At 48.1% G+C, this 17533-nt stretch overlaps 1 protein-coding gene across 1 annotated transcript in view; it reads left to right on the forward strand.

Moving 5' to 3' along the window:
- The window catches only part of STAB2 (stabilin 2), a gene marked incomplete at its 3' end in the record, with an annotated part of 157350 nt that extends 140370 nt beyond the window's left edge, over positions 1-16980 (forward strand). Inside the window, exons 56-64 of the mRNA XM_032844332.1 lie at positions 1390-1539; positions 3220-3324; positions 4587-4694; positions 6358-6551; positions 7896-8037; positions 12341-12474; positions 14444-14609; positions 14754-14860; positions 16861-16980. Coding sequence (XP_032700223.1) covers positions 1390-1539; positions 3220-3324; positions 4587-4694; positions 6358-6551; positions 7896-8037; positions 12341-12474; positions 14444-14609; positions 14754-14860; positions 16861-16980 — 1226 coding nt within the window. The remainder of the gene's footprint in view (positions 1-1389; positions 1540-3219; positions 3325-4586; positions 4695-6357; positions 6552-7895; positions 8038-12340; positions 12475-14443; positions 14610-14753; positions 14861-16860) is intronic.
- Between the last annotated feature and the right edge of the window lie 553 nt (positions 16981-17533).

Raw genomic sequence — 17533 nt, forward strand, 5'->3', positions numbered from 1 at the left:
CTTGGCAGGGTGCTGTGCTAATATGAGGTGTGGGGGCCATTGTTTCCTGAAACCCCCCTGTTATGGGATGTATGACATCACCTCCCTCTCTTACCTCACCAAGAAAGGGCTCCTTGCCAAAGGACATTTGGGCCCATCCTGAAATCTTTGTGTATAGATAGAACTTCTGGCCAATCATAACAAATGCCATGGCACTTCCCATTGACCACACACTGTTTTGATTAAGCACATTTATTGCATGCTGCTTCCAATATATAACAACACATTTAAACCTGGCAACAACCTCTAAGAAACAGGTTCTATTTTTTCTTTAAAGATTTTACTTATTTGACAGAGGGATCACAAGTAGGCAGAGGGGCAAGCAGAGTGAGAGAGAGAGAGAGAGAGAGAGGGAGGAAGAAGCAGGCCTAGCAGAGAGCCCGATGCGGGTCTCGATCCCAAGACCCTGAAATCACGACCTGAGCTGAAGGCAGAGTCTTAACCCACTGAGCCACGCAGGCAGCCCCTAGAAACAGATTCTATTTTTATCCCCATTTTACACATGAGAAAGTTGAGGCAGAGAGAGGATAAGCAGCAGGCCCAAGATCCCACAGAGTGTCCCCAGAAGCTGTGGTTTTAACCACCATATGTCCTCCATTCACTGTGGTCCAGTTGAGAAAATTCTGGGCTGGGAGTACACATGATCACCCAGTATCCACACTCCATCACTTGAGTGTGCACAAAAATCGGTGTCGTCCCTTACATTTGCTCAGTGCCTTATGTTTTCAAAGTGCTCTCAGTTACAGTAACATTTTTTTAAAGATTTTATTTATTTGAAAAAAAAAGTTTTTATTTATTTGAGAGAGAGGGAGCACACACATGGGGGGTGGGTTGGGGATAAAGGGACAGAGTGAAGCAGACTCCCTGATGAGCGGGAAGCCCAATTAAGGGCTTGATCCCGGGAGCCTGGGATCATGACCTGAGCTGGAGGCAGACACTTAACCAACTGAGCCCTAAGTAATGTATTTGAACCTCAGTCACAGTGTGGTCTCGGTCATCATCATCATCATCATCACCCTCTTCTAGAGCTAACAGAACTTAAGCTCAAAGAAATTCAGCCCAGATCTGCTCAAATCCAGGCCTCCTAACCCCAAATACAATACACGGTTCAGCCTATTGCTCTGCCACCGTAGAATTCTATCTGATACATTGAAGTTCATGCCCCAGAGGCCACTGGCTTGCCCTAAGCACCCGGTGACACTATGTGGGTGTGTCCCCAGGGCCACGGTCTCTCTGGGATAATGGAGATGAGCCCCACAGCTGAGGGCCGATCAGACTTACATTACAAAGGTGCTAAGCTGCTCTGGGTCTTGCGAGACTGTTGAGTCACTGCTGTGTCCTCTGTTCCAGCCTGCCCGGGAGGAGCGGATGCCCCCTGCAGTAACCGCGGTGTCTGCCTCGATCAGTACTCAGGCATAGGCGAGTGTAGATGCAACACAGGCTTCAATGGGACGGCATGTGAGCTGTGCCTGCCGGGGAGATTCGGGCCTGACTGTCAGCGTACGTGGCTCCCACTCCCCCTGCTTTAGCCTGCTGTTCAGCCGTGTGCTCCCTGTCCTCGTCCACATCACCTGCCTGAACCAGTAGCATCCTCTTCCCCTCTCTCCCATCCCCTCACCTCCCATCTGCCTGCCTTGACATGCGTTTTCCCTCCCTGGATGTATTCCCAGTTGCCATCCACTGAAAGAGCCCTAGCTCTAGAAGTGAAATTCACATCCCTTGCAGCCATCAAGACAAGCTCTGACTGAACAACACTCATTCAGTCATTCAACCAACATGCATTTAGAGTCCTTATTAATATTGACAGCTCATGGTTACAGTTAATGTTTACTGAGCACCTACTATGTGCCCGGCAGGTATGTTTTGTCTCTTACTTAATCCTCACAACTACCCTTCATGGGAGGTACTGTCATTACCCCTACTTACCATATGTGGAAACTGAGACACAAGGGGGCTAAGTGATTTGCTCTAAAGCCAGGAATTGTTCTAAGTTGTAGGGATACAGTGGTGTTGGGAGGGGGCCAAATCCCAACTCTCAAGGAATATATACTTGAAAACAAAGGTAGTTAGTTATAAAGGTATAAAGAGAAAGAAGCAGGTGAAGGGAATAGGGAAGGCAGGGAGGCACTATTTTAGAAGACATCTCACACAGGGAATATTTGAGACAAGACTGAAAAGAGGTGGGGGTAGGCATGGGGATCTCCAACGGCAGCTCTGCCCAAAGAAATTTTCAGTCATGCTGGATATAGTCTGTAACTCTACCATCAGGAATGGGAGCCACTAGCCACATGTGGCTGCTGAGCACTCAAAATGTGTGACTAAGGAACTGATTTATTTTAATTAGTTTAAACTTACATAGCCACATGTAGCAAGGACTACTGTACAGACCAGTTGCAGACTAGAGGGATGGCTTTTTTAGAAGAGAAATGAGCCAGTGCAAAGGTCCGGAGGCAGAAGTGGGTGTGGCATGCACTGATGGTGGCTGAGCAGAGTGGGCAAAGAGGGAGAGAGGAAGGAAATGAAATCTGAAGGCCACCAGAGACCAGGAAACATAAGAGCTTCCTGGCAGAGATAGCCCTTCATCTATTCTAAGTGTAATGGTGGCCAGTAGAGGACTGTGAATGGAGGAGTGCGCTGAACAGATTAGAAAGGATTGCTGCAGCTGCCCTGAGGAGAACTCACTGTAGGAAAGCAAGAGCAGAAGCAGGGCCACCTCTGGGGAACTGAAGGCAACAATCCAGGTGAGAGCTGTAGTGCCTTGGGGCAGGGGTATAGTGCTCAAGGTGGCAAGAAGAGAAAGAGTTGGTATGTATCTTGAAGATTTTGCTGTTAAATAGATTCTCTGTTAGGAGATCCTATAAGGTTCTCTCCTCTTTCTATTCTGCTACATACCCTATGATGCCCTCTAATTATATGTTCAAAAGCCAGTTACTCCTGGACTGTAAGCCCCATGAGAGCAGGAACCTTATGTTTTATGTTTTTCACTGTAAGCTCATTGCCTAGTCATGTTGGCCCCATGATAGCCACAGACTGTGTTCCTTCAAGTGAGTGAATGAAAACGATGACATAAGCATGATCCTCCCACACTGACAACACAGCCAACAGGGGGCCAGTGAGCTGGCTGATAGGATTTCCATCCCTGATCACTGGTTTCCGATCCCCCTCCAATTTGTTTTACAGCTTGTGGCTGCTCAGCCCACGGACAGTGTGATGATGGCCCCACGGGCTCAGGGCAGTGCTTCTGCGAAACGGGGTGGACTGGCCGCTTCTGCGACACTCAGACAGGTGTGTCCCGGGAGCGGTCAGCTGTCTGCAGCACCGCGCCGCCGAGCGGCCTCCCAAAACCTCCAGCTGAGGTTGGGGGCCTGCGCGGCACCTGAAAAAAAAAACAACAAAACGGGTGTTTCCTTTTCCACAAGGAAAAGACGGTTTGGATACATGGCCCCAGGCCTCAGGAGGTTTGGGGACTAGAGGAAAAACTGGCTGAAAAGATTTAACTCAAACCCATGAAACCGGCACACAGTCCCATGCAATCACAGAAGGACCCAGCTCGGGCAGACAATACAGGGTTGGGCAGGAATGGTCCCACAGAATCACGGTCCCAGGCGCACACATGCGCCAACAGACGCAGAGTGGTTTCACAGAAAATGCATGGTTCTGTGGAGTCCGGGATCTGAACCCCAGTTCTGCTAGTTGCTAGGTGAATGGCCTGGGATAAGCCACCCAGTCGGGGCCTCAGTGCACTCACCCACAAGAGGAAGGGCCTGATCAACCCTTTGCAGGGGAGGGGCTGTGAGGGTCGGAGATGGTGGTTATAAAGGGCCCCGCATGTCAGACACTAATGAGAGCTGCCATGGTCATTGTCAGTCATGATCCTCATCATCACAATCTAGATCCTTCCTGAGCGGCCAGTTTTCTGAGGTGCCGCCCTAGACCCTGAGCCCCGACTTCTGGTGGAAGGTCTGAGATGTGAAGGTTGAGTTATCACTGTGAACCGCTGGGGGCAGGAGGGCATGATTAAGTTCTCCCTATGGGCTTAGGCAAACTGCGATTCCAGAATCCCTGAGCTTCCGTTCCTGCACCTTCCCTCCTCCCCTGACCACCCACGGCTCTGCGCTGCCTGTTGACACGGTCACCCCATTCACTCACCGGAGCTCCAGACTTCCCCCAAGCTGAGCAGTGCCCTCAGAAGCCCCTGGAATTTCTCCTCCAATCCAGTCATCTCCTTCTGGACCTTATGCCTGTAGGGCCAAAGAGCTAATCTGCTGAATTTATCTTTGTTGAGGTATAAGGTTTTAACTGATTGCCCATGGAAGTGACATATTATAGTTTAATCTGAATAACATTGTAGAGTTAATGTGTTACTACTACAGAGTAATTCTGGAATCTCAGAATCTCCAGGCTGGAAGGAAACTTAGCAAATCACCCTATCCTCCCACTGGAAGGGGGTACTTCTGAAACACGGGGATGGGCCAGACCGCGAGACTCGGTGCGCCCAAGTCCTCACACCACAGGTACAGCATGAATGGTGACCTCCTTGTTTGCAGCCTTGCCCTCCGTGTGCACACCTTCTTGTTCTGCTCACGCCACCTGTAAGGAGAACAACACGTGTGAGTGTAACCTGAATTATGAGGGGGACGGAATCACGTGCACAGGTAGGTCCTGTTGGTGCGTGTGTGAAATAGGGTGGGGCAGGAGCAGAGTGGAACTTGGTCACAGTGCCTGGACTTCATTCTGGCCCTTCCATTCCTGCCTGGGTCATTTTCCCAATACCCACTCTCTCTGTGATTCAGTATCCTAAGTGCGTTTGCTCATGCCTGACCTGCTCACCATCCAGGTCATTGTTCTGAAATCGCTTTGCACACTCAGAATGATGCACCTTATTGTATAGTGTTTTTGTAACTCTACAGGGAATCCAGTCTTCAAAAAACATTTCAGAAAATACCTTACAGTACTAAAAAAACTAGCAGTTACTTTCATCATTTGGTGAGAATCACTCTGACCATTGCCATGTCTGTCTTTAGTAGTTAAGACATAGGTTCAGCCGTGCAGATACCCAAAGGGACAGTGGCAAAAACAAGGCAAATGTTTAGATGTTTATTTTTATCTCATATAGTAGTTTGAATGGAGCCATCCAAAACTAACATAACTCTGAAAGGACATCTGGGATCCCAGACTCCTTCTATCTTGTTGCTCTACCATCATTCACGTCCCTGGCCTGAGATGGTCATCCAGTACATCCCAGGCAGCAGGATGGAGAAGGTGAAGAAGGAGGCAAACCTCCTTCCCTTTACCTAGAAGTCGGTAAAAATTTTGTCACCTGTCATACCTAGTTGCAAAGGAGCCTGGGAAATGTAGTCTTCATTTAGGCAAACACGAGCCCAACTAAAAATTTCTTACTATAGAAAAAGGAGACAACAGATATTGGGAGAAATCTACCAGCCTATGCCACATGTACTTTCTAACTTCTTTCATGCATAAATATGTAAATAAAGATACATAGTTTCTTTACAGAAATTAGCTCTTGTTATACCTGCTGTTTTGTAATCTGCCACAAGGCAGTCCAGAAATAGGCCACTTATCAACAATGGCAGCAAAGACCCAGGTTCTGTCTTTCCACTCTACTGTTCTTAGGATGAGGCCTTTTGTCCTCGTGTTTATTCTCTCAAAATTTCAAGTGGCTGCCATGACTCCAGGCAAAACCCAGATAGGAGAAATCAGATAGCTTTCTAGCTGCTCCCGAGGCTAGAGCTCATCTAGTATTGGGTTGAAATTTGGGAGATTATGAAAACAAAGGTCCTAATGGGTAGCGCAACACAGTGGGGAAAATATGAGCTTTGGGCGTCAAACCAAGTAGGGTTGAAGTCCCTGTCCCACCACATTATCACCGGGGGTAAGAGAGTTAAACTCTCTGGGTTTCAGAGTGTTCGTCTGTGGAGTGAGGTTAACAATGACCATCTCATGAAGTACTCCAGAGTACAGCAACTCCAGACACACACACACACACACACCTGTCCTAACATTAAAAACTCAAACTCATTCAAAAAAATAGCAAAGTGGAGCCTAGAGGTATGTGACAAAGGAGGTCACAGGTGCACAGAGGTCATCAGGCCTGGTCTCAGAGGCTATCAGCCACAGGATTCTAGCGTCCCCAGAGGCTAGCCCAGGGGCTATCGGGAATGGGGAAAGAAGACCCCTACCTGCTGGGGCCCATTTCTTTCCCAATGCCCCTGATCCCAGGGTGACCCATAATCCCCGTCTGAAGCTCACATTCCACAAACCGTGGTTCAGTGAGCCCTCTCCCTTCTGCTCGTGCAGTTGTGGATTTCTGCAAACAGAACAACGGGGGCTGTGCGAAGGTGGCCAGGTGTTCCCAGAAGGGCACAAAGGTGTCCTGCAGCTGTCTGAAGGGCTACAAGGGGGACGGTCGCAGCTGCACGGAGATAGACCCCTGTGCCGATGGCCTCAACGGTGGGTGTCACGAGCATGCCACCTGCAAGATGACCGGCCCGGTGAGTCTCTCTTGCCCCCGGGAAACTTGGGAGCGGTTCTGCATCTGGCTCAGCCTGGCTTCACTCTGCTCGTTGTTCGGCCTCCTCCTCCGCTTCCTTCCCAGCGCCCTCTCCGTCCTGTCAGGTCTGCAGACCGAATGCCAAGTGGCGTCCTAAGCAGAAAAGAGACATGAGGAGGAAAACCAGTGAAATCTACATAAAATCTATTGTTTGGTTCATAGTAATGTGCCACCATTCATTTCCTAGTGGGGGTTTTTTGTTGTTTTTTTGTTCTGTTTTGTTTTTTGAGAGAGAGAGAGAGAGCACGAGAGTGGGGCAAAGGGTAGAGGGAGAAGGGAGGGAGAAGCAGACTCTCCACTGAGCAGGGAGCCCCATATGGGACTCAATTCTAGGACCCCGGGATCATGACCCAGGTCGAAGGCAGACACTTAATCGACTGAGGCACCCAGGTGCCCCCATTTCTTAGCTTTGACAAAGATACTGTGATTAGGTAACGTGAGGGAACATGGTGAAGCGTATATGGCAACTCTTTCTGCTATCTTGGCAGCTCTCCTCAAAATCTAGAATTATCCAAAGTAAAAAGTTTATTAAAACAAAATGTCAGCAAAACGTGGGGGGAAAGTGCAGGTTTGGACCCCCACTCAAGCCTTTTTAGGATGGGATCAGTGCCCTGGTGCCGGCTTTATCTGTTGGGAAGGGAAGTTGGTAGAAGATAATGTCCACTCTGGTCCTAAGTGTGAACTTAGGACTCAGAGTCACTCTCTGAGTCTTAGCTCTCCCACTTACACTCTGTGGCCCAGAGCCGGCTACTTGATTTCTCCCAGTCTCTGTTTCCTCATTTGCCAGGTGAGTCTAATAATGCAGCCCTCATAGAATTGCTCGGGGATTAAGTGAGGTCATTCATTGATTGGGCAAGTGCTCATCAGGCACCTGCCGTGTGCTGTTTTCAGAGCCAGGGACGTAGCAATGAAATGTGAGGGGGGAGGGGGCAATGCTCTGGGCAGAAACAGGTGCACGAGATACTTTCAGAAAGTACCAAGCACCTGACCAAGAGTCAGGCAGAGTATGAATTGGGCCAGTGTGATAGAAGGGATGAGGAGTGTTGCTTTATTTAACGGGTCAGGGACGCCGTCTCCGAGGAAGCAACATTTGAGCCGAGGGGACATTTCCTCATGAGTCTGTACAAACATGAGACATGGCAATGACTTAATTGCCACTATTTATAAGCAAAGCATTTTCCTGGTGCTTCAGAGCATCTCCTGCGCTGGATGGGGGCCTGCAGAGCTCATCAGGGTCCTGGAGTCCTAGAAGAGGGGCTTCTCATCTCTTCGGCTCTCCCTACAGGGCAAGCACAAGTGTGAATGTAAAAGTCATTACGTGGGAGATGGGACAGACTGTGAGCCAGAGCAGCTGCCTATCGACCGATGTTTGCAGGACAACGGGCAGTGCCATGCCGATGCCGACTGTGCCGATCTCCACTTCCAAGGTCAGCGTGGCTAGGGGTCACTGGCCTTCTGGCCTGGGGAAGGGGTTTGCCCAAGAGCAAAGGGGAACAGAATTAAAAGCCAGGCCAAACAGCCCAAGCATTGCCCAGGACCCAGTGCCCAGGAGGTTGCAGGCTTTGGTAGCAGAGGACTGGAATAATTCATCTCGACTGGGAGCCTTAGAACTAGGAGGGAGCTCAAAGGTCATCCAATGTGAATTTTCCTGAAACAGGTTTTCCCCAAGTTGCTTAGCAACCATCAGTTGGAATTGAATCTAAGGAGCATAGTTCAGGGTTTAAATAACAGAGGAAGCACCTGCCACGTGCAGATGCAGCTTCTGAGCGGTTGTTTCAATAATACACATCGATCGGCATGTGTGGCGTTCTCTTCCGAGGCTGATCTGAATGCCTTATAATAAACCCACAAGTAACATAAAACTAGGAATCACAACACACAGCAAAGTAGAAAGCCAAATGGGAAGTGCAGAGGTGCAGGTGATCTTAAAACCTCAAGGATGAAATCCACAAGGGACGCAGCAAGGTCATTCTGAGCCAGAGGGGACAGCAGTGGTTCAGAGGGAGGGACGGCATTGGTTCAGAGAGCAATTCAGGGTATTACATGTTATGGCCAATCAAGATTTATTGGATGTCTCTGACTAGGACAAGGTTTAGAGACATGGTATTTCTAGTGAGGCAGTTTTTACATATCTCAATAGTAACTACTGAATTAACACCTGATACATACTGTCTTAATCCGTTCTGACTGCTACTATCGACTGAGTGGCTTAAAAACAACAGAAAGGTGTTTCTCACCATTCTGGAGCCTGGAAGGCTACGATCAGGGTATCGGCATGGCCATCTTCTAGGGAAGGCCCTCTTCCAGGTTCTGACTGTTGTCTTCTTATGTCCTCATGTGGCAGAAGGGCTAGGAAGCTCTCTGAGGTCCCTTTTATAAGGGCACTAACCTGGGACACCTGGCTGGCTCAGTCAGTGGAACGTGCCACTCTTGATCTCGGGGTTGTTTGTGCCCCATGTTGAGTGTAGAGATTACTTTAAAAATACACACACACACACTCACCCCATGCAAGAGGGCTTTCCCCTCATGACCTGTTTACCTCCCAATGGCCCCACTACCTAATACCAACACATTGGGAAGATCACCTCATGAATCTGGGGGGACACAAACATGCAGTCCATAACATGGGCCAAATTCTAAGATGCTTCAGATCCCTTTTGGGGATGAGATAGAAGAAATGTAAGCAAGGAAAATACACAGGATATATGACATTGTCCCTTTGCAAGGGGATTCCCAGTGTAGCTGAAGACATTTTTTAAATTGATAAGACAAGGAAAGGCAAGTCACAGAACCGAAGACAGAAGTTTATCTTGTGCTGATGGTTCAACTTAAAAAAAAGAGAGCAAGAATAGAAGAAAACTGAAAGCAGGGACTCAAACAGATATGTGTATGCCCATGTTAAACCAAAAGGTGGAAACAACCCTAGTGTCCATCAACAAATGAATGGATAAATACACTGTAGCTTATCCATATGGTGCGATATAATCTGGTCCTGGAAAAGGAAGGAAATTCTGGCATATGCTGTAACATGAATGAAACTTGAAACCATGTCACGTGAAAAAACCAGACACCACAGGATAAATATTATGGACATATGCAAGGGATCTATGACAGGCAAATTCATAGAGACAGAAAGTAGAGTAGAGGTTACCAGGGGCTGCAGAGAGGGGGATGGAGAGTCACAATTTGATGGTGACCACGTTTCTGTTTGGAATGATGGAAACATTCTAGACATGGATAGTGATATTGGTTGTATAACATTGTAAATCTACTTAATACCACTGAATTGTACCCTTAAGATGGTCAAAAAAGTAAGTTGTATGTTATGTATATTTATCAGTGTAAAAAAGTTATTTTGAAGAATTGTCAGAGATGGGAAAGATCCCTAGGTAAGATGAGAGAGGGAATCCTCAGAGAAGCTTAATAGAGGCTGGGACTATGGCGGAGACTCAAAAGATGTCACGGCAATGACCTCAAGGTAATAGGGTCTCAACCAGGAAGAAGGGTGAGCTCAAGGCAGCCTTATGACCAGAGAAGGTGAGGATAAGTAAGCCACATAAGGTTTCTATCTCAAAGCAAACCCAGTGTGGTTGTGTTCAAGCAGATGGGAAGCAACATGGTGCAACATTTGAGAGCTTGGTTGGGGACATTCTATGTTCAAGGTGAGGCTACCAAGCAGAAGGATTCTATAAGCAGTTGCTATTTAGGATGGGTGCCAAAATGAGCACCTGGGACCAGGGACGTTGACCTGCGAGCCTTTTGCCTCAAAGGGTGAAGTCAAGAAAGTGCTTGGCTTTTTTCTTCAGGACACAGTCCACTCAGCCAGTCCTGCTATTCCCACAGCTGACTCACAGGTGGAAATCTAATCGGCTCTTCTTTTCCTGGGGGCTTTTCCTTTCTGCTCTCATGAATGCCAAAAAAAGAGAGACAGGAGTGTTACTAAGTGACTGGGCATCAGAATTGGACCCACCCGCTGTTGAAGCTGAGTAGTTACCCTTAGGAAGACAGGATGGTTTGGGGATAAGACCTCGGCTTTCCCTGTGGGCATGGTTACAGAACCATGTCACACTCGGGAGGAAGTGCCTACTCTTCCGGTTCAGAGGAGGGCAAACTGGTATAGCCTTAATGGCAGCCAATTGGACAACGTGTGCTGAGAGCCTTAAAATAATTCATGCTGAGACTTGGTAGCTCCATTTCAAGAAATGCATCGAATAGACGCACAATCTAATAAGGAAATCAAGATAGACGTACCATCCCAGCATTACTTTGCATCATAAAAGATTACAGATAACACATATCTAACAGTCAAGGATGATCAAATGCACTGTTACATATCTACTCAGATGCCCTGTTAAGAATCATGTTGCCTTAGCAACATGGAAAAACATCTATCCATCCTTCCCCAGACTGTTATGCTGGGAAGTGTCTGCAATTCAGATAGGGCTGACAAGATCATACAACCTGTGGAATGTTCTGCCGGACTATGGTCAAAGAAAGACCTTGAACTTAACTCTTTTTGGTGTAGAAAGTGACCTTTCAGTGGCATTTGCTAATGAACTTGACAGATGTAAAGATGTAACTCGATTCTTGAACTATTTCTGGTCTCTGCATTTAATTGTCTGGCTAAAAAAAGATTTCAGCAAGGAAAAAGTGATAAATCTTTCAGTCTCTTAGGGGAGAAATAGCTAGAAAACTTGTTTAAGGGCAGAGTGCGATCAGAAAACATAGAATCCTTGACAAAGACTCTCTCTCTTTTTTTTTAAGATTTTTTTTTTTATTTGTTTGACAGAGAGAGATCACAAGTAGGCAGAGAGGCAGGCAGAGAGAGACGAGGAAGCAGGCTCCCTGCTCAGCAGAGAGCCCAATGTGGGGCTCCATCCCAGGACCCTGAGATCATGACCTGAGCCGAAGGCAGAGGCTTTAACCCACTGAGCCACCCAGGCACCCCGCAAAGACTCTCTTTAAAGTATTTTGTCATGGCTGTAAAGTTCACAAAAATTAGTCAATTATAAGTATTGAGGGGGAAATCCTGTTGCTAGAGAAAATTTATAACATGGGGGAATAATCATGATTCAATGTTAAGTTTTTAAAAAGATTTCTAGGGGCGCCTGGGTGGCTCAGTGGGTTAAAGCCTCTGCCTTCGGCTCAAGTCATGTTCTCAGGGTCCTGGGATCGAGCCCCACATTGGGCTCTCTGCTGAGGAGGGAGCCTGCTTCCCCCTCTCTCTCTGCCTGCCTCTCTGCCTACTTGTGATCTCTCTCTGTGTGTCAAATAAATAAATAAAATTTTAAAAAAAATTTCTAAAAACTCTATACGCAGGACGTTGCCACATTTGTAATGTATATGACATGTAAAGGAAGAGGTAAAAAGTCTAGAAGAGTATGAAATTATGTCAAAATAAGTTACCAAAAAAGAAAATAAAAATTCTTTAGGGGAAGTATACCAAAATGTTAGCCCTGGAGTAATGATTATTTCCAGGGAATAAGGTTTTAGGCGATTTGTATTTTTTTTCTTACTTTGATGGATTGCCCAAATTTCTACAATAACATGTGCCATTTTTGTATTGAGAAAAGAAATAAATATTTTAAATGATGTGCTTCAATCTACCTTGAAGGGAAGTGGCTCTCCGAGGCCCCTGGGATATAGCTTGCCTTCTGCTTTGCCAGTCCTTTCCTGGGAACCCTGTCAACCAGGTGGGCTGACCTACAATTGCTGTCTTTTCCCTTCTAGATACCACCGTCGGAGTGTTCCATCTCCGCTCCCCACTGGGCCAGTACAAGCTGACCTTTGACAAAGCCAAAGAGGCCTGTGCCAACGAGGCAGCAAGCATGGCAACCTACAACCAGCTCTCCTATGCCCAAAAGGTGGTCCCCAGTTGGTCAGCCCCACTCAGGCAGGGTCTGCAGGGGACAGGGTACAGCCTCTTCTTAACATGAGGGAGACCTGGGCTGCTGCCTTCTTGGAGGGGAAGGAGGGTGCTCCTGGAGCAATGGTATCAATTCATCACATCTGTCGGGCATGTACTGTGTGTCAGGCATTGTGCAAGTGCTTTGTTGATAACACTGTCCATCCATATAACATCCCCGGAAGTAGGCGTCATTATTCCCATTTTACAGAGGGGGCAACTGGGGCTCTGAAAGGTTAAGTAATGTGCCCAGGGTCACCCAGACAAGAGGTGGCAGATCCAGTATTCAAATGTAGCCCTTACTCCAAAAGTCTGTTCTCTACCATGACATTTAACTGCCAAGGCAGAAGCACAGACTGGGAGTGCATGTCCCACAGCTGAAAACCAGAAAGAGATCCATTGCCAGAGGCCTAGGAACTCCTTGAATGCACAAAATATCTGAGGGTCTCTGAAATGTCTGGCGGGGATGTGAACATAAATGGGGATTGCCCCAGCTCTTGGCAGCAACCAGGTAGGAGATGGAACTCTAGCAAAGGCTACTCTCTTGGCCCCCAAAACCAGAAGCCCTGAGTATTTGGAAAGGCCAGCACCTTGGAGTTACAGGCTAGCAGTTGCTACGCGGGTGTAGAGGAGGCAACTGCCTACACAGTATGATTCTAAGGCCGCGCCTCCAAATTCCCTCACCATCCAGTCTCCGCCTTCCTTCAGACCTGGCATTTTTTCACCAAGGAACAAAACCTCTGATGTCAGGCCTCAGCATATTGGAGGGTCTGAATTTTTGCTCTCCTGCTTGCCAATTTTGTGGCCTTGATGAGGCCATGGAAACCTCTGTTCTACTTGTCATGTTTGTATAGGACTAAAGGTAATAGGCACTATAGTGACTGATGTACTCAGTTTTTAACATTAAGAGCTCTGGAATGGGCTGCTCAGGTTTGAATCTCAGTTTAACTACTAGCTAGCTGAGCAAGTTACTTAACTCCTTTTTGCCTCAATTTTGTCAATTATATGATGGGGATTTTTTTTTTTTAAGTTTCTATCTTATAGAGTTGGTATGAGGGTTAAAAGTGCTGACACAGGGAAAGCCCTTACAACAGAACCTGGCCCAGAGTAAGCTCTCAATAAGTATGATGATGATGATGATGATGATGATGATGGTGATGATCATGGTGATAATGATGGTGATCATGGTGATGAAGGTGATGATGATGATAGTGATGTGGTGATGGTGGTGATGACAGTGATGGTGACGATAGTGATGATCATGGTGATAATGATGGTCATGGTGACGATAGTGATGATCATGGTGATAATGATGGTCATGGTGATGATGGTGACCATGGTGATGATGCTGATGATCATAGTAATAATAGTGATGATGGTGATGATAGTGATTATCATGGTGGTGGTGGTGATGATAGTGATGACGGTAATGATCAGGGGGATGATGATGATGATGATGATAGTGATGTGATGGTGATGATAGTGATGGTGATGATGATAGTGTTGATGGTAATGATCATGGTGATAATGATGGCGATGATAATGATGGGGATTATGGTGATGATGGTGATGGTAAAGATGGTGATGATCAATTTGAGTTCTATAAATGCATAAGCAGAAGAATTTGCATCCAGGAGTAGAAGCCTGAGAGTAAATTTAATTCAAGAACAGAGAGAAGAGACATGAGTGTGAAGGATTTGGGCATTGAAAGAAAAAAATGGTACCATGTTCATCTGTTCAATGAATCAACCAAGAAAAATTTAATGAACAGCTACTATGTTCCAGGCACAGTGGTACAGTAGGCAAAATGAGCCATAACCCTGTCTCATGGAGTTTACAGCCTGATGTGAGAATCAGACAGGAACTAAAGGATCCCACACCAAATATGAAATTGTAGCTGATCCATGGCCATATCTGTGTCCCTATAGGCCAAGTACCACCTCTGTTCAGCAGGCTGGCTGGAGAGTGGGCGGGTGGCCTACCCCACAGCCTACGCCTCCCAGAACTGTGGCTCTGGCGTTGTTGGAATAATAGACTACGGACAAAGAAACAACAAGAGTGAAATGTGGGATGTCTTCTGCTATAGGATGAAAGGTAATGACCCCAGCTACGCTTCAGATTCCAGGACCCGCACTGCTGATCAATGCTCAACCTGGCCAGCCAACCTTCAAGGGTGAGCTGGAGCAGTCCAGGCCGCCCCCTCACTGGAGTGGTCCCCTGTGTGCCCCTGCCTTCCAGATGTGAACTGTACTTGCAAGGCGGGCTACGTGGGAGATGGCTTCTCATGCAGCGGCAATCTGTTGCAAGTCCTGATGTCTTTCCCTTCACTGACGAACTTCCTCACAGTACGTACCCTGCACCCCATCTGCTTGGTTCTGCCTTGGGGAAGGAGCACTTGCCTCAAGGCAGCGATTCCAGAGGCAAGTCCTTGAAAGAAGCCCCAGGCTCCCAGTCATGGGTAAGAGCACAGGCGCCAGACCACACTGCTTGAATTCAAAGCCAGGGTTTGCCACCTGTTGCACCACCTTCGACAAGTTGCTTCCCTATCTGGGCCTCAGCTTCCCAGTAAAATGGAGAGGATGATAGCCCCAGCCTCCTAGCACCATTGTGGTAATGAAAGCACTTAGACTTGTGGCCTGTACGCACAAATGGCCACACTGGGGCTGGCTAGTAGTAGTATCTCATTTTGCATCCAGAGCAGCCTAAGAGTCTGATCTGCAGTAACGAGAAGCTCTTTGGTCTTCACCGACTAGGTTGAGCGCAGTTAGCTGGGCCAGCCTGGTGATCAGACAGTTTTCAACATGGCATCAAACTGCCCTTAGCACTACCCTTCCAGTCAGTTCAATGCTCTACATGTTATGCCTAGTGAAGAGAAAGTTCCAGCTGGAGAAGGATTTGGTGCTGACCAATCAGAGAACTGAGCTAATAATAACAACTAGGTCAAGAATAACATATCTTGAGCATTTCCTTTGCACTGTGCATGCATGAACCCCTTCAGAGCACTTATAACTCAGCTCACAGAATGTAAGCTCCCTAAGGGACAGGATTTTCCCTGCCTTGTCACTGGCATATAGTAGGTGCTCAACAAACACTTGTTACTAGGAATAAATTCTCATGTGACCTTATGAGGTCACTTCTGCTATTATCCCCATTTTGTAGATAAAGATGCTGAGGCTTACCAAGGTGAAGGGCATAGCCAAGGAGAGGGGACTGGGCATACATATAGGGCTTGCAGGATCAGAGCAGAAGTTAAACCAAAGGCTCCCAAATGGTGAGTCTTTATCCGCAGACTGAAAGCATCCATCTAACTGTTCTAAAATTCAGGGTTATCATAAACACACTGAAGATAAACAGTCAAACTGGTGTTTCTGCATGTGGGAGTTTGGCTTGCAACAGCATTACAGAAAAAAAAAAAAAACAGTGTCGGAACAAGACCCACTGGCTGTGTGCCCCTGAGCAGATTAATTACCTTCTCTGGGCTTCAGTGGCCCTGTCCGCACAATGACAAAGTCGAACTGGGTAAGTGAGGTTTCTTAAACTGTTCCAGCAAGTATTCATTGAGCACCTACTACATGCTTGACATATATCAGTGAACAAAACAGACACACCAAATAATAAACAAAATAAGTAAGTACATAGTAGTGAATGCTAGGAGGTGATTATATATGCTGTGGGGGGCAGGGAAGGAGGGGAAGGGTTGAGTAGGGAGAGAGAGGGGTACCACCACAGGGTTCCCAATTTGCAGGGTGATAAGGGGTGGCCTTGGTGAGAAGACAACACCCTAGGAAAGCGTGAACAGAGGCAAGGGAGCTAGCTGTGTAGATGTGGGGCAAGAACACGCCAGCAGGAGGATGAAAGGCAAGAGTGGCCACACGAGTTTGAAGAATGGCCAGGAAGCCAGTGAGGCTGCAGCCGAGTGAGGGAGAGAGAGGCCAGCTGGGCCCAGGGGCAGTGGAGCAACAGGGTCCAGGCGGTCTGCGCCTCATGGGCCATCCCTTGTAAGGCCTCTGGTTTTCCTCTGAGTGACATGCAGGTCATTGCATGACAAGAGGAAGCTCAAGATTTGACTTAGATTTCAAAGGACTATGCAGGCAGCCATGTTAAAAATGGTCTTGATGCTGTGATGCGGCTGGACTTCGCACCACAGGATTCGATGAGGAAAGAGAAGTGCTCCTAAAACTCTCCCAGGAGGCAGTCAGAAGAAACAGCCTGTGAGTGGCAGCCAGACTTGGGGCCAGTGTCAGGAACCGTCCCAGATGGGTGGTGCCCCGTGACCCCTTCCACGAGGTCCTCCCACCACCGCAACCCGTGCACGCCGGCGCTGACCGCTCTTGCCTCTCCCCAGGAGGTGCTGGCCTATTCCAACCGCTCAGCCAGAGGCCGGGCATTTCGGAACCACCTGACGGACCTGTCGACCCGCAGCACCCTCTTTGTGCCGCACAACGGCGGGCTGGGGGAGAACCAGGTGAGGCGGGCGCCGGCTGTCTGTGCTTCAGACTAGTGCTTCGACAGGATCCGTTATCTGTCCCCACAAAGCACCCCAAAACTCAGTGGCCACTCAGGTACTCGGCTCACACATCTGCAGGTCAGCTGGCCATCGTGGTCCTGGCCAGGCCTGCTCACGGGTCTGTGATGGCCTGGCCGTCCGCCGACAGAGGCCTCCCGTCCTCCAGCACATTAGCCCAGACACGTTCTCATGGCGCTGGAAGCAAGTGGTCATTGGGAACAAGCCCCCATTGGGTCGCATCGGCTAACAGTCCCCTGGGCCCGCAGGTCAGGCGGCTGAGCCCAAAGTCAGAGCAGGAAGCACTCAGCGTTATATGGCAAAGGGCATGAATGCAGGAGAGGTGAAGAAGCAGAGCCCCAGATGCAGTCAGCCCGGCACACTAGCCATCCTCACATCCGGATGTGCGAAGAGATGGCAGTTCCACACAGGTGACTGACCACAGGCTCTGGCAGCCCCCAGCCCTGTGCCATCGAGGGGCTGAGAGGAGTGGGACATCTGCCCACGGTTACCC

Source organism: Lontra canadensis, unplaced genomic scaffold (genome assembly GCF_010015895.1).
Source record: "Lontra canadensis isolate GAN:19392208 unplaced genomic scaffold, GSC_riverotter_1.0 scaffold150, whole genome shotgun sequence".
NCBI lineage: Eukaryota > Metazoa > Chordata > Mammalia > Carnivora > Mustelidae > Lontra > Lontra canadensis.